We start from the raw sequence: 26,459 nt of genomic DNA, 5'->3' as shown, positions 1-26,459 counted from the left end.
CCTTAAATGTCACTATCGTCCCTACTTCCACCACCTCCTCCGGTAGCGGGTTCCAGGCACCCACTACCCTCTGTTTAAAAAAAAAAAACTTGCCTCGTACATCTACTCTAAACCTTGCCCCTCGCACCTTAAACCTATGTCCCCTAGTAATTCACCCCTCTACCCTGGGGAAAAGCCTCTGACTATCCACTCTGTCTATGCCCCTCATAATTTTGTAGACCTCTATCAGGTCGCCCCTCAACCTCCATCGTTCCAGTGAGAACAAACCGAGTTTATTCAACCGCTCCTCATAACTAATGCCCTCCATACCAGGCAACATTCTGGTAAATCTCTTCTGCACCCTCTCTAAAGCCTCCACATCCTTCTGGTAGTGTGGCGACCAGAATTGAACACTATACTCCAAGTGTGGCCTAACTAAGGTTCTATACAGCTGCAACATGACTTGCCAATTCTTATACTCAATGCCCCGGCCAATGAAGGCAAGCATGCCGTATGCCTTCTTGACTACCTTCTTCACCTGTGTTGCCCCTTGCAGTGACCTGTGGACCTGTACACCTAGATCTCTCTGACTTTCAATACTCTTGAGGGTTCTACCATTCACTGTATATTCCCTACCTGCATTAGACCTTCCAAAATGCATGACTTCACATTTGTCCGGATTAAACTCCATCTGCCATCACTCCGCCCAAGTCTCCAAACAATCTAAATCCTGCTGTATCCTCTGACAGTCCTTATCGCTATCCGGAATTCCACCAACCTTTGTGTCGTCTGCAAACTTACTAATCAGACCAGTTACATTTTCCTCCAAATCATTTATATATACTACAAACAGCAAAGGTCCCAGCACTGATCCCTGCGGGACACCACTAGTCACAGCCCTCCAATTAGAAAAGCATCCTTCCATTGCTACTCTCTGCCTTCTATGACCTAGCCAGTTCTGTATCCACCTTGCCAGCTCACCCCTGATTCTGAGGAATGTGATATAAAATAGTTAGGTTAAATATATTAGTTACAGTAATGTAGATGTTAGGCCGGTCTAATTCTAGGCAGTTCACAGACAAAGGATTTCAGAGAGGCTGGCAAGGAAGGGGGGAGGGGTGTCTGGTAGAGGAGGAGAAAAGGATGCTGGGTAACAAGAGGCCAGGGGAAGGAATGAGAAGTGAGCCAATTGGGATGTATGGCCAGGTCAGGAGGGGTATAGGATGACCTATGGGAATCGTTTGTGTGAAACCTGATGCCATTTGAATGTATTTGTAGAGATTCCTTTGTCTCCAATAGCACTCGATTCTGAAGACCCAGGAGGCTGCTTGTGTTCTGGGTTTTTGTGAAGCGAGTCAGACTTGCAAGTCGGGTAAAAATAAATAATACAATGCCTACAAATCCATCTCGAGTTTTATTGAGGCCAGACTGACGGGTAAAGAATTCAACATTTGTCAATTCCGTGTGACTTCACCTTTTGTACTAGTCTACCATGAGGGACCTTGTCAGAGGCCTTACTGGAGTCCATATAGACAACACCCACTGCCCTACCTGCATCAATCATCTTTGTGACCTCTTCGAAAAACTCTATCAAGTTAGTGAGACACGACCTCCCCGTCACAAAACCATGCTGCCTCTCACCAATATGACCATTTGCTTCCAAATGGGAGTAGATCCTGTCTCGAAGAATTCTCTCCAGTAATTTCCATACCACTGACGTAAGGCTCACTGGCCTGTAGTTCCCTGGATTATCCTTGCTACCCTTCTTAAACAGAGGAACAATATTGGCTATTCTCCAGTCCTCCGGGACATCACCTGAAGACAGTGAGGATCCAAAGATTTCTGTCAAGGCCTCAGCAATTTCCTCTCCAGCCTCCTTCAGTATTCTGGGGTAGATCCCATCAGACCCTGGGGACTTATCTACCTTAATATTTTTTAAGACACCTAACACCTCGTCTTTTTGTATCTCAATGTGACCCAGGCTATCTACACACCCTTCTCCAGACTCAACATCTACCAATTCCTTCTCTTTGGTGAATACTGATGCAAAGTATTGATTTAGTACATCGCCCATTTCCTCTGGCTCCACACATAGATTCCCTTGCCTATCCTTCAGCGGGCCAACCCTTTCCCTGGCTACCCTCTTGCTTTTTATGTACGTGTAAAAAGCCTTGGGATTTTCCTTAACCCTATTTGCCAATGACTTTTCATGACCCCTTCTAGCCCTCCTGACTCCTTGCTTAAGTTCCTTCCTACTTATATTCCACACAGGCTTTGTCTGTTCTCAGCCTTTTAGCCCTGAAAAATGCCTCCTTTTATTTTTGACGAGGCCTACAATATCTCTTGTTATCCAAGGTTCCCGAAAATTGCCGTATTTATCCTTCTTCCTCACAGGAACATGCCAGTCCTGAATTCCTTTCAACTGACACTTGAAAGCCTCCCACATGTCAGATGTTGATTTACCCTCAAACATCCACCCCCAAACATCCACCCCCAATCTAGGTTCTTCAGTTCCCGCCTAATATTGTTATAATTAGCCTTCCCCCAATTTAGCATATTCACCCTAGGACCACTCTTATCCTTGTCCACCAACACTTTAAAACTTACTGAATTGTGGTCACTGTTCCCGAAATGCTCCCCTACTGAAACTTCTACCACTTGGCCGGGCTCACACCCCAATACCAGGTCCAGTACAGCCCCTTCCCTAGTTGGACTGTCTACATATTGTTTTAAGAAGCCCTCCTGGATGCTCCTTACAAACTCTGCCCCGTCTAAGCCCCTGGCACTAAGTGAGTCCCAGTCAATATTGGGGAAGTTGAAGTCTCCCATCACAACAACCCTGTTGTTTTTACTCGTTTCCAAAATCTGTCTACCTATCTGCTCCTCTATCTCCCGCTGGCTGTTGGGAGGCCTGAAGTAAACCCCCAACATTGTGACTGCACCCTTCTTATTCCTGATCTCTTCCCATATAATCTCACTGCCCTCTGAGGTGTCCTCCCGTAGTACAGCTGTGATATTCTCCCGAACCAGTAGTGCAACTCCGCCACCCCTTTTACATCCCCCTCTATCCCGCCTGAAACATCTAAATCCTGGAACATTTAGCTGCCAATCCTGCCCTTCCCTCAACTAGGTCTCTGTAATGGCAACAACATCATAGTTCCAAGTACTAATCCAAGCTCTAAGTTCATCTGTCTGACCTGTAATACTTCTTGCATTAAAACATATGCACTTCAGGCCACCAGACCCTCTGTGTTCAGCAACTTCACCCTATCTGCTCTTCCTCAGTGCCATACTGGCCCTATTCCCTAGTTCTCCCTCAATGCTTTCACCTTCTGACCCATTGCTCCCGTGCCCACCCCCCTGCCATACTAGTTTAAACCCTCCCGTGTGACACCAGCAAGACTCGCGGCCAGGATATTTATGCCTCTCCAGTTTAGATGCAACACGTCCTTCTTATATAGGTCACACCTGCCCCGGAAGAGCTCCCAGTGGTCCAGATAATGGAAACAATCCCTCCTACACCAGCTGTTTAGCCACGTGTTTAGCTGCTCTATCTTCCTATTTCTAGCCTCACTGGCACGTGGCACAGGGAGTAATCCCGAGATTACAACCCTAGAGGTCCTGTCTTTTAACTTTCTGCCTAGCTCCCTGAACTCCTGCTCCAGGACCTCATGCCCCTTCCTGCCAATGTCGTTAGTACCAATATGTACAACGACCTCTGCCTGTTTGCCCTCCCCCTTCAGGATGCCCTCTACCCGTTCGGAGACATCCTGGACCCTGGCGCCAGGGAGGCAACATACCATCCTGGAGTCTCTTTCACGTCCACAGAAGCGCCTATCTGTGCCCCTGACTATAGACTCCCCTATGATTATTGCTCTTCTGCGCTTTGACCCTCCCTTCTGAACATCAGAGCCAGCCGTGGTGCCACTGCTCTGGCTGCTGCTGTTTTCCCCTGATGGGCTATCCCCCCCGACAGTATCCAAAGGGGTATACCTGTTTGAGAGGGGGACAACCACAGGGGATTCCTGCACTGACTGCCTGCCCTTTCTGGTGGTCACCCATTTCTCTGCCTGCACCTTGGGTGTGACCACATTTATATAACTGCTATCTATCACGCTTTCCGCCACCTGCATGCTCCTAAGTGCATCCAACTGCCGCTCCAACCGAACCATGCGGTCTGTGAGGAGCTCCATTGGGTGCACTTTCTGCAGATGGAGCCATCCGGGACGCTGGAAGCCTCCTGGACCTGCCACATCTCACAGTCGGAGCACTGCACCCCTCTAACTGACATTGCGTCAATTAATTAGTAAATTAAATTTAAAAGTTTTTTAAAATAGTTACTGTTAACTACATGTTTCCTAGCACTAGATTTCTACTATAAATGTGAAAGCTAAATACAGTACTCTCCGATATCTGGCTTAGACACCCCTCTAAATTATAATTAAGTAATTATGTTTAATTAGTTTACCAATGCTTAATTTTTTTAATTTAGTGTAGATTCCCAACCTGCTAATCAGATCACAGCTTTTCTGTGATGTCACTTCAGTTTCTCTCCCCCCCCCTCCCCCCCCCCCCCCCCCCCCACACACACACACACAATTTGAAACAGTAATAAAAGTAAAAATGAGTAAAAATCACTTACTTACCTTCTGAGGGTCTCAGATGCTCTCAGGTTCTCTCCCTGCTGATTAAAAGTTACAGGCCAGAAGTAAGAGAGAGAACAAAACAGTAGGGACAAAGCATCTTCGCCCACTCTGCACCGAATTATCTCACTGCACCAAATTACCAAGTTCCAAATTCCCACTCTGGATGTGTCTCACTCCGGCTGTGTCTCTTTGACCTGTGCAACGCTAGTAGAGATACAAATGGACTAAATGAGCAGAATTTTGATCCCTGCAGGAGGAAGGCAAGGGGGCAAAATTGGAAGTAGTTGTAGACTGCTGGCTCTTTAATGTAGTCCCATCTCTCTTTTATTTTTGAGGAGGCATCAGGACATCGATGGCAGCAAGCTACCTGAAAGCATCAGGTCAATATTGAGGAAGGCCCTATGGCAGCCGCTGCCCCAGCAATGTCAGGGTTTGTTTGTGCTGCCCAGGCTGGCACTGTAACATCAAAGAAAACCGCAACTGACATCTCAGCCTAACCCGCACATGTAAACACCTGCCTCCTCCTCCGACTCGAACACATCCCGTAAGAGCGGCTGAGATTGAAGGTGTCAGAGTCAATAATCTCACAGTTTGGCTCACTTGGTTGGCACGTGTTATAGTATTGGGCTGTTAAACTCAATCAGTGTGTTGCAATGAAGATGATTATGATAGCACCCAGGCTTTTGTGAGTCTAATTATTGTTGGGTTAAAGACAGACAAATTATGAAAAGGTGGAAACACAATTCCTTTGTGTTAGCGTGGGGCTTGCGGATTTGTCTTCCAGGAAATTTGGGGACTTGTGGAGCCTCTAAAATATGATTACATGGTGGATTCACACCTTCCTCCATCGAAAGGTCCATTCATGACCTGGAAATCTTCCAAAGTGAGGAGACCTCTGGAGAAAATGCCTGAAAAAGAGCAACCCTCACATACTTCTTTCATGACCTCAAGCAGACCTCTGCACATCACTGCGTGAGATTGGGTCACCCTCCTCCTCTGAGGAAAAATGACACTCCTCCACTTCTTCATCACTGAGGTTGGCATTTCTCTGGAGGACCATGTTGTGAAGAGTTCAGCAGATCACTATCATCCAAGACACCCTTGAAGGAGTGTACTGCAGGGCTTTCCTCGACCAGTCAAGGCACCAGAACTGAGTCTTGAGCAGTCTCATTGCCTGCTGAATGGTAGCACTTGGCCGAGATGGCAGTGGTTGGAGTGCCTATGTCAAAGGGTTGTGTAAAATAGCCAGCAGTTTCTCTTCAATGCATAATAATTGTCCCTCACACTGCTCCCTCAGTGTAATTGGGTCAAAATCCTGGAACTTTCTTCCGAACAGCACTGTGGATGTACCCATACCATATGGACTGCAGTGGGTCCAGAAGGCTGCTCACCACCACCTTTCCAAGGGCAATTTGGGATTTCCAATAAATGCTGGCCTAACCAGTCATGCCCACATTCTGCCAACACATAAAAAATGCTCACCCACATGGTCTCTCCAGTGGCATGAACAGCTGTGACATTAATGAATTAAGGAAGAAGGAGTTGTGACATGTACAGACCTGGAGGAAATGCTTTTCGTGGTCAGGCACCAGCTGAATGTTGAGACAATGGAATCCTTTCCTGTTCATGAATGCCCCTGATTTCACAGTCAGAGACTTGATGGCGATGTAGGTGCAGTTGATGGTCCCTGGCACCTGCAGGACTCCAGTGCTGATAGAAATGCCACTGCCCTTTATACCAGTATGGCTCCATTGGTGGTGACCTCCATCTGTTGGCGTCACAAATAGGGCATCCATCAACTCCTGCCTGCTGTGATTGCAGGTGACTGCCAGATGCTAGTGAGGTCAGCTGCCGTGCCATGGAATGAGGCAGAGAAAGAAAAGGTCAGTGCCACGGTCAATTTGACGGCTAATGGCAGGGCATGCCAACAAGTGGTGATGGAGGGAATCCTTCACCAGGGAAAACACCCCACCTACCATCTGGCTTGACAGGTGCAAACGTCAGTTATATTCAGGAAGCTGATTCATTGTGCATATACCCTATGTGGAGGGTATCGGCTTTGTTTCCTCCAAGCTCCGAATCCAACACCTCTGCCCGCTTCAGCAGCACTGGCCTGTACTTGTGTTCGTAGCTGCACTCCATCATTGTTTCATCAAAATCTGAGAGGTTCAGCACCATTTTAGCAGGCATCCCTTAGCTTCAGCAGCTGCCCATAACCCCCTGCCGTGCCTCTGCAAGTTGACCCCCTCCTCCTCAAGTGCTGCAGCACCTACAAAGTTATCTTTTCGTTCATGCTCATTAGCCAATGTTTGCCATGGCCTGAGCAACTCTTTGACCCATTTCCTGAAAGTCACTAATGTTAATAGATCCACCTCAGTGATTGGCACCCCTGGGCTGCTGTCCCCAACTTAGGGTCATTTTCATGATCCTGCATGTTCTCTGTGCCTCTGTCATCTGCCTGGGTCCTTTCATGGGGCTCTTTATCATCAGAGTGGACGACCAGCTGGAGCACACCTCGCATCTACTCCATACATTGTTGATCAGTCAGTGCTAGGGAGGTGTCATTGCCAAGTGGTGAGTGTGCTTTTCATACATCCACTCAATGTGATGCCACATGTGGCTCTCTAAGAGGCTAGCCACTCTCTCAATGGATGGACTCACCTTACATGGCAGTGCACATCATGGTGGGATTCCTTAATTTGTTGCTCGTGACTCCACACAGCCTCATCGTGCTCTGACATTTGGGCACCTCATCTCCCATTTTGCTCTAGGAATGAAAATGGCTTTTGTGTGACAACCGAAGCTCTGCATCTCTGTCTAGATAAATATGGCTATGTCTGTCCTCCATCCTCTGAGGAGAAGCTCCCACAGCTCCCTGTGCTTCCCTTACCTCCTCTGTGATATGTTGCTCACCCTGTGCCACCTGTACAATCATTTGAGATCATACGGAGGTGAGCGTGTCTGTGCTGGTGAAGGGTGCACTTAGATCCTGACCAGATTATGCTGATGTTGCTCCTCTGGCCTACGTTGCTTCTCCCATTATGTTTCCTTTTACTAGTTTTGCTCCCTTGTTCTCTCCACCTATTTTTCCTCAATGTTAATTCCCAGAAGAAAATAGACTCTAGCGTTTTCTTTAATTAAGTTGTAAATATATTTCAATTCCCATTTCCTATGTGGAAGAGGTTCTCTTAATTGTCTGGATTGTTCATATAAAACTGCTACCATGCTTGCAGCACAAGGATCACTGTATCCCACATTACAGACCGGAGCACTATAATGCTACAGTTCCTGGATATGAGTGGTTGAGCTGAATTGTCCCCAGTTGATTAAGGCGAATATGTTTTAGCCAATCAAATGTCACTATTGAAATACGATGTGATTGGATTGATAGTTCTTTTATCTGTCAGGTGGAATGATGTTCAATATCAGTAATTGAAGGTCATGTCGCTTCTGAAGTGGCACTTACAGCTTCTACATATTCTCCAAGCTCCTCAATTAGAATTAACTGTTTAGTTGTGGTGCATTTTTCACCTTCACCGGTCCAACATTAAGACTAAGGGTAAGATCTTCCAGCTGTTCATGCTGGCAGGATCTTCCGGCCCTGGGCCGACGGCGCACCTATGGGCTTCCTGGCGGCGTGGGGTGGATTCAATAGGAAATCCCATTGACAGCAGTGGGACCAGAAGGTTGGCCGGCAGCCTTCCGCCGCCAAGAAATACGCTGCGTGGAGGCCAGAGAATCTCGCCCCAAGAGATAACTGATCTTACATGGCCAAATGCGTACGGAATTATTTCAAAAAGCTAAAAAATTATTTTATTTTCAAAATGAAATTTTGTCTTTTGAACAAAGTATCTTATGTTCCTACACACTGCCTATGCAAAATTGAAGTTATTAAACAATGTTGACAACTGTAATCTAGATTTAAATGTGCTATATATTATGAATTAACATCTGTATATTTTCAGAAGCTACAGCCCTCAATGGAAAATTCTGGAAGGGAACAAAATGTTTCTCCATTTTATTCTATTATTGCAGAGTAAAGTAGAAGACAATGTAATAATTTCTCGTACACCAGTTACAGATTTTGTGATTGAGGTAGTCATTAACCATGCTGCAAGTAGCCTAATAGCAATACTCTATCACTAACTAACATTAGGAACCGATTTTGAAACCTAGTTTACGGTATCTTTTCTCTTTTCTTACAGCGAGTCCCCATGCAACTGCCTCAACTCTACATTTCCCAACGTCTCCCATCATTCAGCAGCCAGGTCCTTACTTTTCGCACACGGCCATCCGCTATCATCCACATCCTAGTCAGGAAACCCTGAAGGAGTTTGTTCAACTGGTCTGCCCTGACACCAGCCAGCAGTCAGGACAGGTGGGGTTCCTAAATGTAAGGCCACTTTTTATCTTTTATGTAGATAGACGGATACATAGATGTAACTTTCTAGCTTCACGGCACTTTGCATCTCAAGATATCATTAGACGCTTGTAAATATGTTTAATCTTGGTTGATGAGGTTGCAAATTTCTAATCACTAAATAGTATAAACAATGAAACGTCAAAAATATAAGTGTACCTCTTAGTTTCAAGTTTTAGGCTTTTTAAAAGCCTGGACTTTAATCTGTTTTTAAATTGTGTGTCTGTGAAAATGTCCAATAATTGCAAGACATAAAAACATGGCAAATTCGCCTTGTGTCAGTAAAGATCTTTACACAAAAACAGGGGTTGCCAATTGTCTAGTAGCTTCTAAAATTCCTAACTAGTATTTCAGTCATCGAATGAGTGTTCCATTAATATGTAAATAAATCTAGAAATAGATTTTGTGCTAAGGAGTATTTTAGTTAGGACTATGAAAATGCTGTACTTTTTCCACTGTTTCTCACTGAAGGTTTTGGCAGGTGCACCGCCTCCTGTGACTAAATACGCAGCCTTCCCGCATTGCTGCTGCATAGCTGTGTACTAGGAAGCATGGAGTAGGAGATAGGAACTAACTCCTCATTTCTCCCCACCCCCTCCCCCGAGACAGGTGCATCCTCGTAGCAATATTACTGAGAACAAGAACTTCATTTTTTGAGACTAGGGATCCTTCTCACAAACCTGGACGTGATTGCACGTGTTTAATCACAGAAGCTAAAACAGCCAGCTGCAGGGCTAGCATGTCGCTGAGCATTACTGTTGTGCATTTCCAAAACTCCAAAATGTTATATGTGTCACAGAGGGGTGAAGCACTTCCAATTTCCTAGAACACACCTGGGCACTTGGCTTTCCACAAAAGCATTCTGCTTGTCAGTTACTTTTTAAGCACACTTCTGTCCATCTATCAAGAAAGCCAGAAGTGGTTCGTGCATTTTCTTTCTCATATCAAGTGAATAATTTTATCGAGGCCAGTACTCTACAGCCAGCTAATATATCAGATGAACAGACGGTGAAATTAAGCAAAATTTTATGCGGACAGAAAGATATCGGATGCAATCTACCGGCCGCGTCCTGCCGGAATTGGGGCAGGATGCAGTAAATGTTGGGAGAGGCCTTCCCCCGGATCTCCGACGGCCACAATGCCTCCTAAGATCGAACCAGATCTTGCGAGACATCGCAATCTGGGTCGCACCCACAATGGGAGGGATCCAGTCTCGCATGGTTAAGTGGGTATAAGAACCCACTTAATAGTACTGACGGCAGACCTAACCAGCTCTCGGCATCCATCGGCCTCCCCAAGGAGACCCCAGCCAGGTGCCAGTGTGACACTGCCAAGGGTCAGGGCCTGTGAGAGGCCATGCCCATGAAAAGAAGGATGAGGAGGGCATGAAGGTAAGGGGGGGGGGCGGTGGGAGAGGGAGTGAAGGGCATGTATGAAGGGGCCTCCGGGGAAGGTTAGAGAGGGTGAAGGGCTGGGTATGAAGGGGCCTCCAGAATGTTGGAGAGGGTGAAGAGTGGGTATGAAGGGGCCCTCTGGAAGGTTTGGGGCGGGGCCACAAAGGGGGGGTCCGAAAGGAGGCGTGGGGAGGCCTGAAAAGGGAGGGCCTCAGCGAACTCATAGTGGGTATCCTCTCTTGGGGGTGTGGGGGGTGTGGAGGGCCCACAAGCTCATTTAGAGATCGGGACATCCTTTCAATATGGTGGCCTGATCTCTGAGGAGCCGATCCAGCCAACATGTTCAGCTCCCCTGTGATGAAAAAAGTGTGGGTTTGCTGGAGAGATACTCCCCAGAGCCCAAAGAAGTGAAGTGTGGTTAGATAGCACTGGGAAACCCACCAACAGAGCTGGGGAGAAACTCCCAGCCAAACCCGGTGGCACAGTGGTTAGCACTGCTGCCTCACAGCACCAGGGACCTGAGTTTGATTCCGACCTTGAGTGACTGTGTGGAGTTTGCCCATTCTCTCCGTGGCTGCGTGGATTTCATCCGGTTTCTTCCCACAGTTCAAAGGTGTGCAGGTTAGGTGGTTTGGCCATGCTAAATTGCCCCTTAGGGTGGGGTTGCAGGAATGGGGTGGGGGAACGGGCCTAGTTAGGGTGGTCTTTCGAAGGGTCGGTGTGGATTTGATGGGCCGAGTGGCCCCCTGCACTGAAGGGATTTTATGAAATGACACTTAGAAACTTTTCTGTTAAATCGTGCCCATCACTTATTTGCTCAGCATTACTTAATCTGGAAAATTCAGACACTTTTTGAACTCTTGCAGACGACAACAGTAGTGTAAAGTACTGTGCTAATGGGATGAAATCAGTTGTGCCGCAGTGATTAAAGAATTGGACAGCCAGTCAGTGGAGCAAGTAGCTTTAGATGTGAAATTCAGTCATGAGGTACTATTTCAAAAGAGGAAATGATATGAGGTAGGGGTAGCCCCTGAGGGGAACTACAACCAGGGGAGATTTGGTAAGGTGGGTGTAATGGGGAGGGGGAGGGGGGTTCGCAGCCAGCTGGTGTGTTGGAACAGGAAATGCAACTATTCCATGACTTATTGCATATTATTATAATTGCTGCATAGCATTAATAGATTTGCTAATAAAATTTATTTATTTATTTTTGTGGTGGGCAGTTGGGGTGGGTAGGAGGGGGAGGGAATTGCAGTGGGAATCATAATGGGTTTAGAATAGAGGCCAATAACTTTCCCGGTGTGGGAGGGAACAAGGAGGCCAAAGTACCTGTTAGTTATCTGTTACTTGATCTACTGTGATATTGGCGGGAATTCTCTGGCCGCTGGAATTCTCTTTTCCTGCAGGCAGTGCACCCCCGCCAGTGGGTTTCCTGGTGCTGTGGGGTGGTTTCAATGGGAAATCCCATTGACAAGCAGCGGGAAGAGAGATCCGGTGCGCCACCGAGAAACAGGCTGCTGGGGGACTGGAGAATCCCACCCATTGTATGCCTGGAGTCAAGGCCAAATACAGTTCTCAGACCAAGCAGTGTCAAAAGGAATGATAGCAAGCTTTCAGTTGTGAGGGCAATTGCAGAAGATGGAAAACTCACTCAGTGGGGAGGGATGGGGGTGGATTTTGGTAAACAATCTAAGTGATGGGAGGGTGCAGCAAAATTCTCTCAGATATAAGGAGGAGAGAGTAAAGCATGCCTTACATTAGGTCTTACATACAGATCTATACGTATTTGCATCAATCCTCAAGTTTCAGGACATGCCAATGTTGATTTCAGCAACAGCGTTCTATATTACGCACTGGGCCAGAGATATCAAAAGGCAGTCAGTTTGCAGTTTGGGGTATATGAGCGGTCTCTTGTGCATGAAATTTTACCTGGTGTATTTATTGTATTGAAAATGCTAATGGATTCAAATTTACTTAGAAATCACCTCGAAATCGATTATAGACAGGAGGAGAGTAACCTGATATCAAAGTTGGGGAATACATGCAGAGTCAATCCATAATTTAAAAATTGAACCTCCTGCTCTGTCACGTAAGGTTTTAAATCAAAACTATCTCTTACAGGTGGAACATTTTGCATGGAATTCTGTGATCCAGAGATTTGAATGCATAATTAGTTCAAATGGTAAAGAAAAGGAATTGTAATGCAGAAAATAATGGGACATTGAATCGAGAAATTCCCAGGAACTATTGGTTTCCATTGAAGGGAATTAAAATAAATAGGTGTGGAAATTTCACATACGTGAGTCATAATTTCCCAAAGCTGTCTAGGTTCCGGAATTGTGGCGTTGGATTAGAAAATTGCACATGTCACATGCATTAAAGGGAGGGATAGAGGCACCAGACGACAGACACTTTAACATTAATTGTAAGGAGGTTGCTGGAATCGATCTTCACAGGCAGTGTGACTCAACACTGAGACAAGTATCAACTGATCAGAGAGTTAGGCTATTTGACTAGCTAGACTGACCTGTTGAATTTTTGAGGAGGTCACATCTGGCCATCCCAAAGCCTTTGATAACATTCTGTACAAGAGTTTATTACCAAAAAATGAAAGTGCACAAAATTGATGGTAACCTTATGATATGATTTGGGAAGCGATGAGGTGGAGAGAAGCACAAAAGAAATAGAGGGACACAGACACTGGTGTTAGTTTGGAAGGCATAACATTCAGCACATATGTACTATTGGAACTTCATTAGGCATGGTGACAGGAATCAAATAAACAAATTGGAAGTAAAATAGTGGAGCAGAGGGGACAGAGAAGTACTTGTATCAGAAAGGCGGTGTTGAACAAAGTAAATTGTATCTAGAGTCACTTGATAACACCGAACTTCAATGTTGCTGAAAAAAGAGATATGCTGATGAAGCTTTTTGTCTTGTGTTCATCAGGGCAGATGCAAGAATGCCAAATTTCAAAGGGAGCATCAAATTATACTGCTTGAAAAAAAGGGTGCTGATTCGTTAGCAGGTTGATTCGAATTGATGGAGGTGTTGCCATGGAGAATACACCAAGGAACTATTCTGCCATGCTATTATTTAATGCAAAAAAGGTGCAATGCTTGGACGTTTGCCTTTTGGTTGCAGAGGACAGATCCCTGCATATGAATATATTTAGCTTCCGGCAAGCCTAAACAAACATGCCCAACTGAAATCTTATATTCGTTGTTAGTGTTATTCTTAGTACAGTCGGGATTATTCTGCAAATGTTGTCCAATCGCAAAATCACATCTATCTGAAGTTGGACATTACATTGAGATGATTGGAACATTTTAGGAATATAGGCTTCTACATATTGGGAAATTTAAGGGTTAAAATTCTGGGGTTAGAATCTGTTTTATTGCAATGGTCATGTTTTTAAAACAACAGAGTTCTGTTCTGCAGGGCTTGGATAGTTTTAGCAGCCGGCATGTGAAAGTGACCAAGGAATGTGTTTTCAGTCTGGGCTAATGTATAGTGTTTGCCCGGAGAAGTCCCTGGAGAGTTAATGTGCTTGCAGACTTTGGGGAAATTAATTTGTTTTTTTAGTTTGGGGAGATGATATTAGTACTGGGTGGAGCTTAGAGAGAGAGATTTTGAGACGCTGTGGAACGAGGCAGTTTTGGAGAAAGCTGTGGAGATAGACTGAGTTTGGAATAGCGTTGAGAGAGAGAGAAGCTAAGGTCTGATCTGACTGCCACAGAGTCCACAAGTAAATGCAGTTTTCTTTCCTAGTAGGATAGTTTACAACAATAATAATATTTTAAAGCAGAGCAGTCTTGTCTGCAGACCAAGAGGAGGCTGAAACTATCTGAAGCAGCTATTTGAAGACATTCAGCCAAAGTTTGAAGGGGTTCCAACCAGAGCCAAATCTGTTTTATAAAGCCAGTATTACTCTAATTTTTAAACTGGATTAAGAGCTGTATGTTTCCTTTCTTGTTGTTTAATGGGAAATTGTATAGTTGCATTAAGAGGTAATTGTAAGCTGTTCTTTTTCGGGTGCGAAGTTAAAAGTTTAACCTAGTATTTATAATAAAGTTTTGTTTTAAAAATAGCCAGGCCCTATTTCTTCATGCAATCACTCCTGGAGCAATCTTTCTTTCCGCACAGTCTTGAAATAAACTAAAATATTGAGATTTCAAACCAGTATCCTAGCCATTGTTGGGGTCTGGTCTGGGATCGTAATAATATTCTGAGCTTTACAAACATGGACTGATTGAGTATGGTCAGTACTCTGCCTGTTGTAAACAGCCGAAGGGACCAGCTGTTTGACACAATCCACCAGTCATTGGGACAGGCGACCTACATAGCTGGCATCGCACAAAAACTGAAATTCTATACCACACAGGGTATGATAAAATGCTTCCAATGGCATGTCTCTTTATTCAGCAATACTAAAATATATCTCTTGTCTGTGCTGTCATAAGAGATACTGGGTGAGATGCTCTGGCCTCCCCATGGCATGTTTCTCAGCGGTGGGAGACGACCCACTTCCGGCCGCCACCAAGATCTTCCGGTCCTGCTGCTGTCAATGGGATTTCCCACTGAATCCACGCCACGCTGCTGGGAAACCCATGGTGGGGGCGCACTGTCACCAGGACCAGAAGATCCCACCAGTGTGAACAGCCAGAAGATCTTGCCCTGAGAGTAATGCATCTTAACTGTTGATGTTGCAAAGATAGTTGGGAATGTAAGCTGTGAGGAAGATACAACAAGGCTACAAGGAGATAGAGATAGATAAATGTAAAACAAGGTGACAGACGGAGAATAATATGGGAAAGTGTGAGGGTATTCACTTTGGCAGCAAATATTTCTTTAAAGAATCTTAATTTGTGTTGCTGCCAGAGGAACTTGGGTGTACAGCAAACATGTTGGAATGCAAATGGCATGTTGGCTTTTATTGCAAGAAAAAGGAAGCTTTGCAGCAGTTGTACAGGGCTTTGCTGAGTCTATCTCTGGAGTACTGTGTACAGTTTTGGCCATATTTTAAGAGGGATATCTTCGCATTGGAGACAGCACAGGAAGATTCACTAGATTCATTCCTGCGATGAGAGCGTTAACCTATGATGAGAGGGTGAGTAAATTGGGTCTATACTTTTGCAGCTTAGAAGAATGGCCAGTGATCTCATTGAAACATAAAAATGTTTGAAGAGGCTTGACAGGGTAGACATTGCAATGTTGCAAATTGAGAACGCAAGGGTGCAGTTTTATGATTCAGAATTGATCATTTAGGACTGAGACCTTTTCACTCAAAGAGTTGCATATCTTTAGAGTTGTGTGCCTAGAGGGTTGCACATGCTCCAATTTTGAGTATGTTTAAGGCTGAGAGCAACAGGTTTTTTTTGTCTCTAAGGGAATCAAGGAATATGGGGAGCAGGCAGGAAAGTTGCATTCAGGCAGAAACTTAACCATGACCGAATGGCAGAGCAGGCTCAAGGGACCGTATGGTCTACTCCTACTCCTATTTGTTATCTTATAATTTGATTCCTTTGGTGATCAAATCTTTTTGCCAAGTCACAATAAGTCACAGTATAATGTTGTAAGAGAGGCTTTTTTTTTAACCATACTTGCCAGTACAGCCAGCAGGTCTGTCCTCTTCAGCCAACCTAGTGCTAAAGTCCAGAGAGAGAAATCTGTTATAATATTACAGTTCAGTCTAATCTGGATAAAAATAGAACAGTTGGCTGGTGCCAACCGGTCTTGCACTGTAACTGAGTAACTTTGTGGATCTATTTAATATTGAAATGGGAAAGTCCGAGCAGGATTGTTACAGACTTGGTGACGTCTGTGTGTTATCTTTCCAAATCTACATTAGGATAATTAGTACATTATTCCTTTTACATAATTTATTTTTCTACAAAGTAGAGTAATGACCAAAACTATATATTTACGTTTCCAGGTAAATTGGTTTAAATGGAAATGTTGACTTCCCCAGTATTTCACTGTCACTCAGTGCATGACTTGCTGCTGATTCTGCTATTAGGTAAAATCTCAGAAGAGGATATTCCATCTCCAAGAAGCATAAAGGTCAATGATTAAGAGACTGTTTCTAATTTGTTGACAAAGAGATTAATTCTTCATAGTCTGCTTGAATTCTGTACTGCTAAAGCAATTTGTTCAGTTTTAAATATACATATGCATGTTTGTGTATAGCATCATTTTAAAATCAGCTTTCTATTAAACAGCATCATAACACCTAACAGAAGGTCTAATTTAATGACAAGATGTTGACGGACCACTTGAAGTTCGATTCATAGCAGATATATTAAACACATTATACTTGATACATTATTCTACACAAACATGTTTTCAGATATCCCATACGATGTGGGAGTGAATAATGTCTGCAGTGAGTTAGAAGATACATACTGGTCTAGACATCAAATCAATACACTAACATTTATGCTTGAGTATTCATTCGCTCAACTCATCTGAAATCTCTTGAATTATTGAATAGTACAAGTTCTGATTCGATATTGTAAAAAACAAGCAGGTAGCTTGAGTTTTCCACAAGCAGATGCAACAAAAGTCTGCATCACTGCAGAGATATTCATGATAGAAGTAGATTTGCTGATGGATACTGATTTAAACAATCTTACTAATCAGGGTAGATTTCCCACTGAGCATACAGTTTGGTGCTAAATGGCTAAAAAAACAATTAACAGAAATACATTTTCCTCTTCTATTTACCTATGAAATGTTCAGTTTCCAGGCACGACAAATAGCAAATAGAACTTGCTGGCTCCATTATGCTGTCCCAGAGAGCTGATTTTAAAATTGTACTATTTCTGGGCTTCTCTTTAAAAAAAACAAGTGAAGTGACGTGGGTATAACCTTGTTAGTTTCCTATCTCACTTTGCGTATGGGGCTCACCAACAAATGTCGCAGTGGAGCTTTGGTCAAGAACCTCCAAGGGTCTGTGGTCTTGGGAAACGCAAAGAAACATTGAGACATAGGTAATGGAAATATTTTAGATTTTTTTTCCCCTACAGCAGCACATGACAGGCCTTCTACTTTTCTCTAAACTTTCACACCCAGTTCCAACGTCAGATCTTATCAGGGCTGAATCAGGGTGCATATCATTCCTCCCAGAAACAAGGCACCCCGAGGCTGCTGTGCGAATCAAACATTCAGTGGGAGCTAGAAGAGGACAGTCCTCAACCACAACAACTTCCATTAATATAGTGTCTTTAAAGTAATGCCCCAAGGTACATCACAAGAGCTTTATAAAACCAAGTTTGATGCCAAGCCAGGTCAGATAACCAAAAGCTTCATCAAAGCGGCAGGATTTAAGGAATGTCTTAAAGGAGGAAAGCAAGTTAGAGAGGTGGAGAAGTGTCGAGAAAGTATTCCAGAAATTAGGGCCTAGGTAACTAAAGGCACAGCCGTAAATGGTGGAGCAAGTTAAAATTAGGGATGAAAAAGAGGCTAAAATGAGACGAGTGCAGATATCTCAGAGTTGTGGGGCTGGAGGAGCTTACAGAAACAGGGATGAGTTCATGGAGATATATAAAAACATGCATGAGTATTTTAAAATCAAGACATTTATTGATGGGTAGACAATGTATGTCAGCGAGCAGAGGGGTGGTAGGGCAGCGGTACTTGCTCTGAGTTAAGACACAGCAGCAGAGTTTTGGACGACGTCAGGTATATGGAGGGTAAAATTGGGTGACCAGCCAGGAATTTGTTGGAGTTGTCGAGTCTCGAGCAGACGAAGGCAGGCACAAGACTTTCAGCAGCAGGTGAGCTGAGACAGGGATGTGAATGCTTGCAGGGAAGTATGATTGGAAAATTGAATTTCTCAACACACACCATATACTTACCATCTCTACCATTCCCTAATCAAACTCATTAAGGTAAACGATCCAGTCCTATTCCCCCCATGAGAATCGCCACGGGCGGGATGGAAAATTTGACAGACCATTTAAAGGTCTGTTGACCTCGGTTGGGAATTTCCAATCTCAGGGCAGGTGTGACTGGAAAACCCCACCCATTATTTCGGCACAATATACAAAACATATATGCCACCATAGCTTTCAGGGCCAGCCTTATTGTAGTATTACTATTTAATCTCCCAAGGTATTTCTCCCAGCATGCCAAGCAGTGTGGGCTTCAGGGGAAGCTGGGATTTTGATTGAAATAGCAAATCAGTGGGAAGTTTGGAGAAGCAAAGGAACAGAGTTGATTGGAGCATAGTATTTTTTCCTGCCATCCAGGCAGAGGGAGTAGGTTATGCAAAAGATGATGAAATACAGCACCAAAACCAGTGGAAGCTGAAATTGCATCATGACCAGTTTATAAAGACAGTTCCTATTTCATATGTGGACATAAGAATTTAGAATGGACCAGGTTGGCATGGAAAAGTGTAACAAAAATAGGGACATTCGAATTAGGAGCAGGAGTAAGCCTTTCAGTCCCTCCAGCCTGCCCCACCAGTCAATAAGATCATGACAGTTCTGATTGTGGCCACTTTCCTTCTTACTCCCTATAACCTTTGACTCCCTTGTCAAACACAAATCTATCTAATTTAGTCATAAAACTACTCAATGACACTCCCTCTCTAGGAAAGAGAGTTCTACAGACTCATGACCTTCTGAGAGAAAAATAAATCTTAAATGGGAGACCCCTTATTTTCAAACTGTGTTACTAGTGCTAGTCCCGCCCACAAGGGGAGACAGTCTCTCCACATCAACTCTGTCAAGACCCCTCAGGATTTTATATGTTTCAGTAAAATCATCTCCCATTCTTCAAAACTCCAGCAGATACAGGCCCAGCCTTTCCAATCTTTCCTCATAGGATAACTCTGTCACTCCAGGAATCAGCTGAGTGGAACGTCTCTGAACTGCTTCTAGCGCTATTATATCCTTTTTTTAAAAAGGCCAAAACTGTACACTGTACTCTACATGTGGTCTCACCGATATTCGACAGAACAGTAGCAAAATATGACTACTCTTACATTCCATTAACCTGGCAATAAATGACAACATTCCATTTACCTTCCTGATCACTTGCTGTACCTAAACACTAACATTTTGTGATTCATCTACTAGCACACCCAGAACCCTCTGTACCTCAGATGTCTGCAATCTCTCCCCATTTAAATAATATGCTGATTTTTTTATTCCTCCCACCAAAGTGGACAAGTTCACAGTTTCCTACATTATACCCCAACTGCCAAACTTTTGCTCACTCATTTAACCTATCTATAGATTCCTAATGTCTTCTTCACAACTTACTTCCCTACCTATTTTTGTAGCAAATTTAGCAAGTATACATTTGATCCCGTCATCCAAGTCATTAATATAAATTGTAAATAACTGAGGCTCCAGCACTACACCTGTGGAAGTCCATTCATTGCTTCCTGCCAAACCAAATATGACCCATTTATGCCTATTCTGTTTCCTGTGAGCTAAAATAAGAGCTTATAGTGTAGGAGTAATATATTAGCATCCTCTAGCCACGCTGATATGGAGGAGAAGTTTGGACTGGTGGGAGGAGATGACTTTAGATACTTGCAGGTGCGGGATTTAGTGCGGGAGGTGCTGTCCTTCCCACGCCTCCCGCCAAAGGGGAGGCAGGACAGGGTAGTATCGAGAGGAGAGGTAGGTGAGGGTAGAGTCTCAGATATTTACAAAGAACTAATGGGAGCAGAGGATAAACAGACTGAGCACCTGAAGCTTAAGTGGGAAGAGGAGCTCGGGGGGAGATGGAGGACGGTATTTGGGCAGAAGCTCTGAGCAGAGTAAACACGACCGCAACATGCGCCAGGTTCAGTCTGATCCAGTTTAAGGTCGTGCACCGGGCCAAACTGGTGCCCCTGCACGGAGCAACCTCCATCCGCTCCCAATTCCTCCTTTAAGCCCCTGCACCATGAACTCTTCATTTCTGTAGTAACCTTTGATGTAACACCTTGTCAAATGCTTTCTGGAAATCCAAATGCACCACATCCACAGAATCCCCATTATCCATATTGCTTCTTCCTCAAAGAACTCTAGTAAATTAATCAAACATGATTTCCTTTTCACGAAACCATGTTGACTCTGCCTGATTGCATTGTAAATGCCCCACTATAATCTCCTTAATAATAGATTCTAGCATTTTTCCCAGCGACACATGTTAAGCTAATTGAACTGTTGCTTCTTTCATTCTGTCTCCCTCCTAATTTGAATAAAGGAATTACTTTAGCTATTTTCGGGGCAGCACGGTGGCGCAGTGGTTAGCACTGCTGCCTCATAGCGGCAAGGACCCACGTTCGGTCCCGGCTCTGGGTCACTGTCCTTGTGGAGTTTGCACATTCCCCCCGTGCCTGCGTGGGTCTCGCCCCCACAACCGAAAAAGATGTGCCAGATAGGTGAATTGGCCATGCTAAATTGTCCCTTTATTAGAAAAAAGATAATTGGGTATTCTAAATTTATATTTTAAAAATAAAAATGAAAAATAAATATTTTTGTTATTTTCCATTCTATTGGGACATTTCTAAAATCTAGGAAATATTTGTTTGTAGCAGTTTGCTTTATTTTAACAGAGAGCAAAGATGACCTCCATATTATGTGACACTAACAAATGCAAAGTCACCTTCCACATAAAGCATTGAGATCATTTAAATTAGCACTGTGCCTTGGATGAAACCACAGTGAGCAATATATTAAATTGAAGATTGTATTTTGTCTTCTCAAAAGATAAACACAGTCTAATCCATCAATCCATCAGGTAGTTTAGAGCCATTTTGATACTTGGTCTTTTTAAAATCAGTTCACAGTTTTTAATGTAACCTTAAAATACAGTTTTTTAAACTGTATAATCCTCATGCCTGCATGGACATGACAAGTGACATTCTGCAATGGAACATTTAGGCCACGTGTTTGCAATCAATAATGTCTTGCACTTTGAGGAATCCTGCCACTTTAAAATTGCAGAGCTGTGTTAAAGTGCTGTTGGTGTCCATGGGAAGGACTTGAAATCCGATGCTCATATAAATAGTGTCAGTGACCTATTTCACGCATCTCTACACTGTTGATTGCCTGATATTTGCAATGTTCCCAGTAGACATTTGAAGTATTCTCGATGCACTTAAATTGAGTACAGTTGTGACTGGCTACAGGTTTGCTTGCAGCATATAGTATAACTCCATTATTGCCTTCCTGGAAGATTGAAACCTCTGGAATCACTGATCCTTGGATAACTGTATACACATCTGCATGTACATTTCTTTATCAGAGTGTTCCAGTTGCCTGGTGCATAGGCTGACATACCCTGGAATCCATGCTTGTTTCTCCTCTTTTTGAGAAAAGCAGAGATGTAATTGAATTTTCAAATAGCACCACAGTAAGAATTGGAAAGGCTCTCAAAAGGCCTTTAACTCCAAACGTTAAAGCAGAGGAGGAAAGCAAGCCAAAAAATATTGGTCTCAGTGCATAATTTCCAATCTCACTATTAGTTTCTGAAGTGAATGAATGGCTGCCACCTCCGGGCGAACCCCGATAGTGAACCTCTCAAGGCGAACTTAACCTTTTCTAGACCGAGCAAGCTCACCATGTCCGATAGCCATACTTCGGTCTTCGGGGGTCTTGAGTCCCTCCATGCCAACAGTATTCGTCGCCGGGCTACCAGGGAAGCAAAGGCCAAGCCGTTGGCCTCCTCCTCCTGGACTCCCGGGTCCTCCGACACCACAAAGATTGCCACCTAAGGACTCATTACCTCCCTGGTTTTCAAAACCCGGGACATGATGTCCGCGAATCCCTGCCAGTACCCCCTGAGTTTAGGGCACGACCAGAACATGTGCACGTGATTAGCCGGCCCACCGGCACACTTGTCCTCCAGCACAAATAATTTACTCATCCGGGCCACCGTCATGTGGGCCCGGTGCACGACCTTAAACTGGATCAGACTGAACCTGGCGCATGTTGCGGTCGTGTTTACTCTGCTCAGAGCTTCTGCCCAAATACCGTCCTCCATCTCCTCCCCGAGCTCCTCTTCCCACTTAAGCTTCAGGTGCTCAGTCTGTTTATCCTCTGCTCCCATTAGTTCTTTGTAAATATCTGAGACTCTACCCTCACCTACCTCTCCTCTCGATACTACCCTGTCCTGCCTCCCCTTTGGCGGGAGGCGTGGGAAGGACAGCACCTCCCGCACGAAATCCCGCACCTGCAAGTATCTAAAGTCATCTCCTCCCACCAGTCCAAACTTCTCCTCCAACGCCCTTATACTCTGGAAGCTCCCTTCCAAGAACAGATCACCCACCCTCGCAATACTCACCCTCCGCCACGGTCGATACCCACCGTCCATGTTCCCCGGGGCAAATTGCCGCAGATTGGGGTCCACACTGATGCTCTCACTTCCCCTATATGCCTCCTCCACTGGCCCCAGATCCGACGAGCCGCTACCACTATAGGGCTGGTGGAGTACCGCGCCGGCGGGAGCGGAACCAGGGCTGCCAAACTGGTGCCCCTGCACGAAGCAACCTCCATCCGCTCCCAAACCCCGAATGAAAGACCTGACTAACCCAGCCCTTCCTTAGCCTAACCTGGTCTGCCACTTTCAGGTGCGTCTCCTGCAGCATGACTACGTCCGCCTTCAGAACCCGCAAATGCGCGAACACACGCACCCTCTTCACTGGCCCGTTTAGCCCTCTAACATTCCAGGTGATCAGCCTGGTTGGAGGGCACTTCGCCCCCCCCCCCGCCCCCCCCCCCCCCCCCCCCCCCATTGCCGATCAGCCAGCCCCTTTCCTTGGCCAGCCACCCAGCCATGTGTTGCGCATCCTCTGGCCCGCCTCCTGGCAGGCTCCACCCATGACCTCCCCACTGTTGCCATGTCCAATTTCCATCCTCGTCAGCAGATCAACTCCCCCCCCTGCCCCCAGCAACACCATCCTACCACCTAACCCTTGCTCTAATCTAACTATATGAACACCCCCCACCTGGCTTCCGTTGACTAGTCCACCCAGCTAGCCTGGTGGCTCCCAGCTTCGGCACCAGCGCGTCTCTCACCCATTGTTCCCTGGTCCCCCGGCCCATCCATACCACTTCCTCAAACCAGTCCTGCTTAAACAAATACTTTATACAAGTCAGAAACATCTCCAACAATAGTGCAATTTAAATCAAACAAATAGAGATAAGAAGTACCAGGCACTCACAGCCCTTCCCCTCCAAGCACAGAAAAAGATGGCGAAATATTCCCCCGAAACCCCCATTATAACTGCACCTTTTTAACTATTTTCTTTTTATATTTCCCCCCTGTCAAAACTCCAACCAAACAAGTAACCCAAAAAGGAAACATTCAAGGAAACCACAAAAAAGAACAAGAAAAACACATAGCAACCAAAATACATCCACCTAAAAAGGTCGAAAAAACGAAAAGAACGGACCCAAGCATGCAGGCATCTCTCTCAGCGAGAGAGAAACAAAATAGACTTAAAAGTTCTACTTTGAGTCCAAGAGTCCTCAGCTCAGGGCCAGTCCTTGCTTCTAAACCATCGCCTCGAAATAGTGGTGCTGACTTTCATACATACCCCACAGTCGCGCCGGAAAAAGCAGCCCGAATTTCATCTTTTTCTTATACAAAATCTCCTTCATCTACCTGTAGCCTCCCCTCCTCCTGGCCACCTCGGTACTCAGGTCTTGATAAACACGCAGGGTGCTATTGTCCCAAGTACAGCTCTGGCCCATTGCAGAACCCACTCCTTGTCCAGGTACCTGTGGAACCGGACCACCATCGCTCGTGTGGGACTCTCATCGCGGCTGCCTCACCTGCTCTCTGTGTGCCCTGTCCACCACCAGCGAGCGAGGGAACACCTCGTTCCCCAGAAGCTTCTGAAACATACCCTCCACATACGCAGCAGCATCCAGCCCCTCAGCCCCCTCTGGGAGGCCAACGATTCTTACATTCTGCCGGCGAGATCTGTTGTCCAGGTCCTCCAGCCTTTCTAGGAGCATTTTTTGCTGATCCCTCAAACTCCGAATCTCCACGTCCGCCACCGTTTGAAAGTCGGCCTGCTCCTCCCCCATCTTCTCCAGCTTCTGGAGCTTCTCAGCCTGATCATCCAGCCTTTTTTCCAATCGGTCCATCGACTTCTGGAGCGGCTCCAAGTTATCGCGCTTCAGAGCTAAAAAGCCCTCCTACATGGCCTGTCGCACCTGCTCCATTGTAGGCTGGACTGTCGGCGCATTGCTCTGGACATCGGCCATATTGGTCTCACTCTCAACCTCCACCGTGCCCTTGCTTGACCACTTCTTCTGCTGTTTATGGTCCCTCCAGCTTCTTCCGTTCATTCAACTCTGTATGGGTTCAGTGCCTGAGTACTATTGCTTTCCACTTCCACACTTAAAAGCGCAAAAAAGTCAGGGGAACAGGTCCAAAAGTCCGACAAAAACGGGAGTCACCAAATGTGCGACCTACTCCCTCATCGCCGCCACCAGAAGGACTGAAGCATGGAATTCTGACCTCAAATCTGTTGTACCAGCAATTGGAGTTTTATTAATTTATTCCGGAGAGTTCTTTCTTACCCTGTGTGGAAAACCGATATCAGCTTTTGAGTGAGTAAGAATACATCTTTTGGGGTATTATACGTTTTTAAAAATTTGTTCAAAGGGCTTCTCTGATTAGGCCAGCACTGAATGCCCATCCCTAATTGTCCATCAGAAGGTGGTGATGAGCTGTTGTCTTAAACCACTGCAGACCATGTGGTGTAGGTACACTCACATTGCTGTTAGGGGGGAATTCCAGAATTTTGACCCAGCAACTGGAAGAACAGTGATGTATTTCCAAGTCAGGATGGTGAATAGCTTGGATGAGAAATTCAAGGTGGCGGTATTCCCATGCATCTGCTACCCTTGTTCTTCCAGATGTTATTGGTCGTGGATTTGAAAGGTGCTGTCGAAGGAGCATTGGTGAGTTCCTGCAGACCACTTCCAATCAGGTCTGCTGCTGGTATCATTGTAGCCCAGCACAAACTGTCGATGACTAAACCAGCACCACAGTGGAAGGCAGTGGCAAACCACCATTGAAAATGGCCCAAGCTGCCATCAGCACAAATCAACGCCAACAGCATAGACTGATACCCCTATCAAAGGAAAGGTGATGTCATGCTTGGCAAGGGAGGAAGTGAAGCCACCCAGGTTGCCATCCGGCAAAAGACTCGTACATGCAAGCTTGGCAGTATCATAAGAATAGGAATGTGGAATGTATAAACAATGAGTGGGAAGGAATGGCGCAGAACCTACCGCAAAAGATGAAAAAAGGGCAGTACGGTGGCACAGTGGTTAGCATTGCTGCCTACGGCGCTGAGGACCCGAGTTCGAATCCCAGCCTGGGTCACTGTCCGTGTGGAGATTGCTCGTTCTCCCCGCGTCTGCGTGGGTTTCACCCCCACAACCCAAAAGACGTGCAAGATAGGTGGATTGGCCACGCTAAATTGCCCCTTAATTGGAAAAAATTAATTGGGCACTCTAAGTTTATGAAAAAAAAATGGAAAAGGAGAAATTAAACATCTAGTATGGTTGAAAGGAGACGGTAACTTCATGAGTGATGAAGTGAGAGTGATATATTCAGGAGGTGAAGAAAAGTAACCGGGAGTAGCAGTAATTCTTGACAAAGAAGCTGCCAAATGTGTGATTGAAGTGTGAGTCAGATGCTAGTGACAATAAAGGGGTAGAATCATCGAATTTACAGTGCAGAAGGAGGCCATTCGGCCCATCGAGTCTGCACCGGCCCTTGGAAAGCACACCCTACCTAAGCCCACACCTCCACCTTATCCCCACACTTCCAACCAATCCCCGTAACCCAGTAACCCCACCTATCCTTTATGGACACTAAGGGCAATTTAGCATGGCCAATCCACCTAACCTGCACATCTTTGGACTGTGGGAGGAAACTGGAGCACCCGGAGGAAACCCACGCAAACACGGGTGGCCAGTCAACATTACCAGCATTCAGGTATAAATGTCCACAAGCAAGTATCCACGTGAGGAGGTTGATGGAATGTAT

The 26,459-nt window shown here is 45.2% G+C and overlaps 1 protein-coding gene across 20 annotated transcripts in view; it reads left to right on the top strand.

Annotated features, from left to right (window-relative positions):
• Positions 1-26,459, top strand: part of nfia (nuclear factor I/A) — a 1,116,080-nt gene that overhangs the window by 1,019,848 nt on the left and 69,773 nt on the right. For all 20 annotated transcript variants that reach the window (XM_072510961.1, XM_072510968.1, XM_072510960.1 and 17 more), the window contains one exon: positions 8,831-9,018. In XM_072510961.1, the coding sequence (XP_072367062.1) occupies positions 8,831-9,018 (188 nt within the window). The remainder of the gene's footprint in view (positions 1-8,830; positions 9,019-26,459) is intronic.

This window comes from Scyliorhinus torazame, chromosome 7 (genome assembly GCF_047496885.1).
Source record: "Scyliorhinus torazame isolate Kashiwa2021f chromosome 7, sScyTor2.1, whole genome shotgun sequence".
Taxonomy (NCBI): domain Eukaryota; kingdom Metazoa; phylum Chordata; class Chondrichthyes; order Carcharhiniformes; family Scyliorhinidae; genus Scyliorhinus; species Scyliorhinus torazame.
Note: the sequence above shows the minus strand (reverse complement) of the source record. Positions and strands in the feature narration are given on the sequence as shown.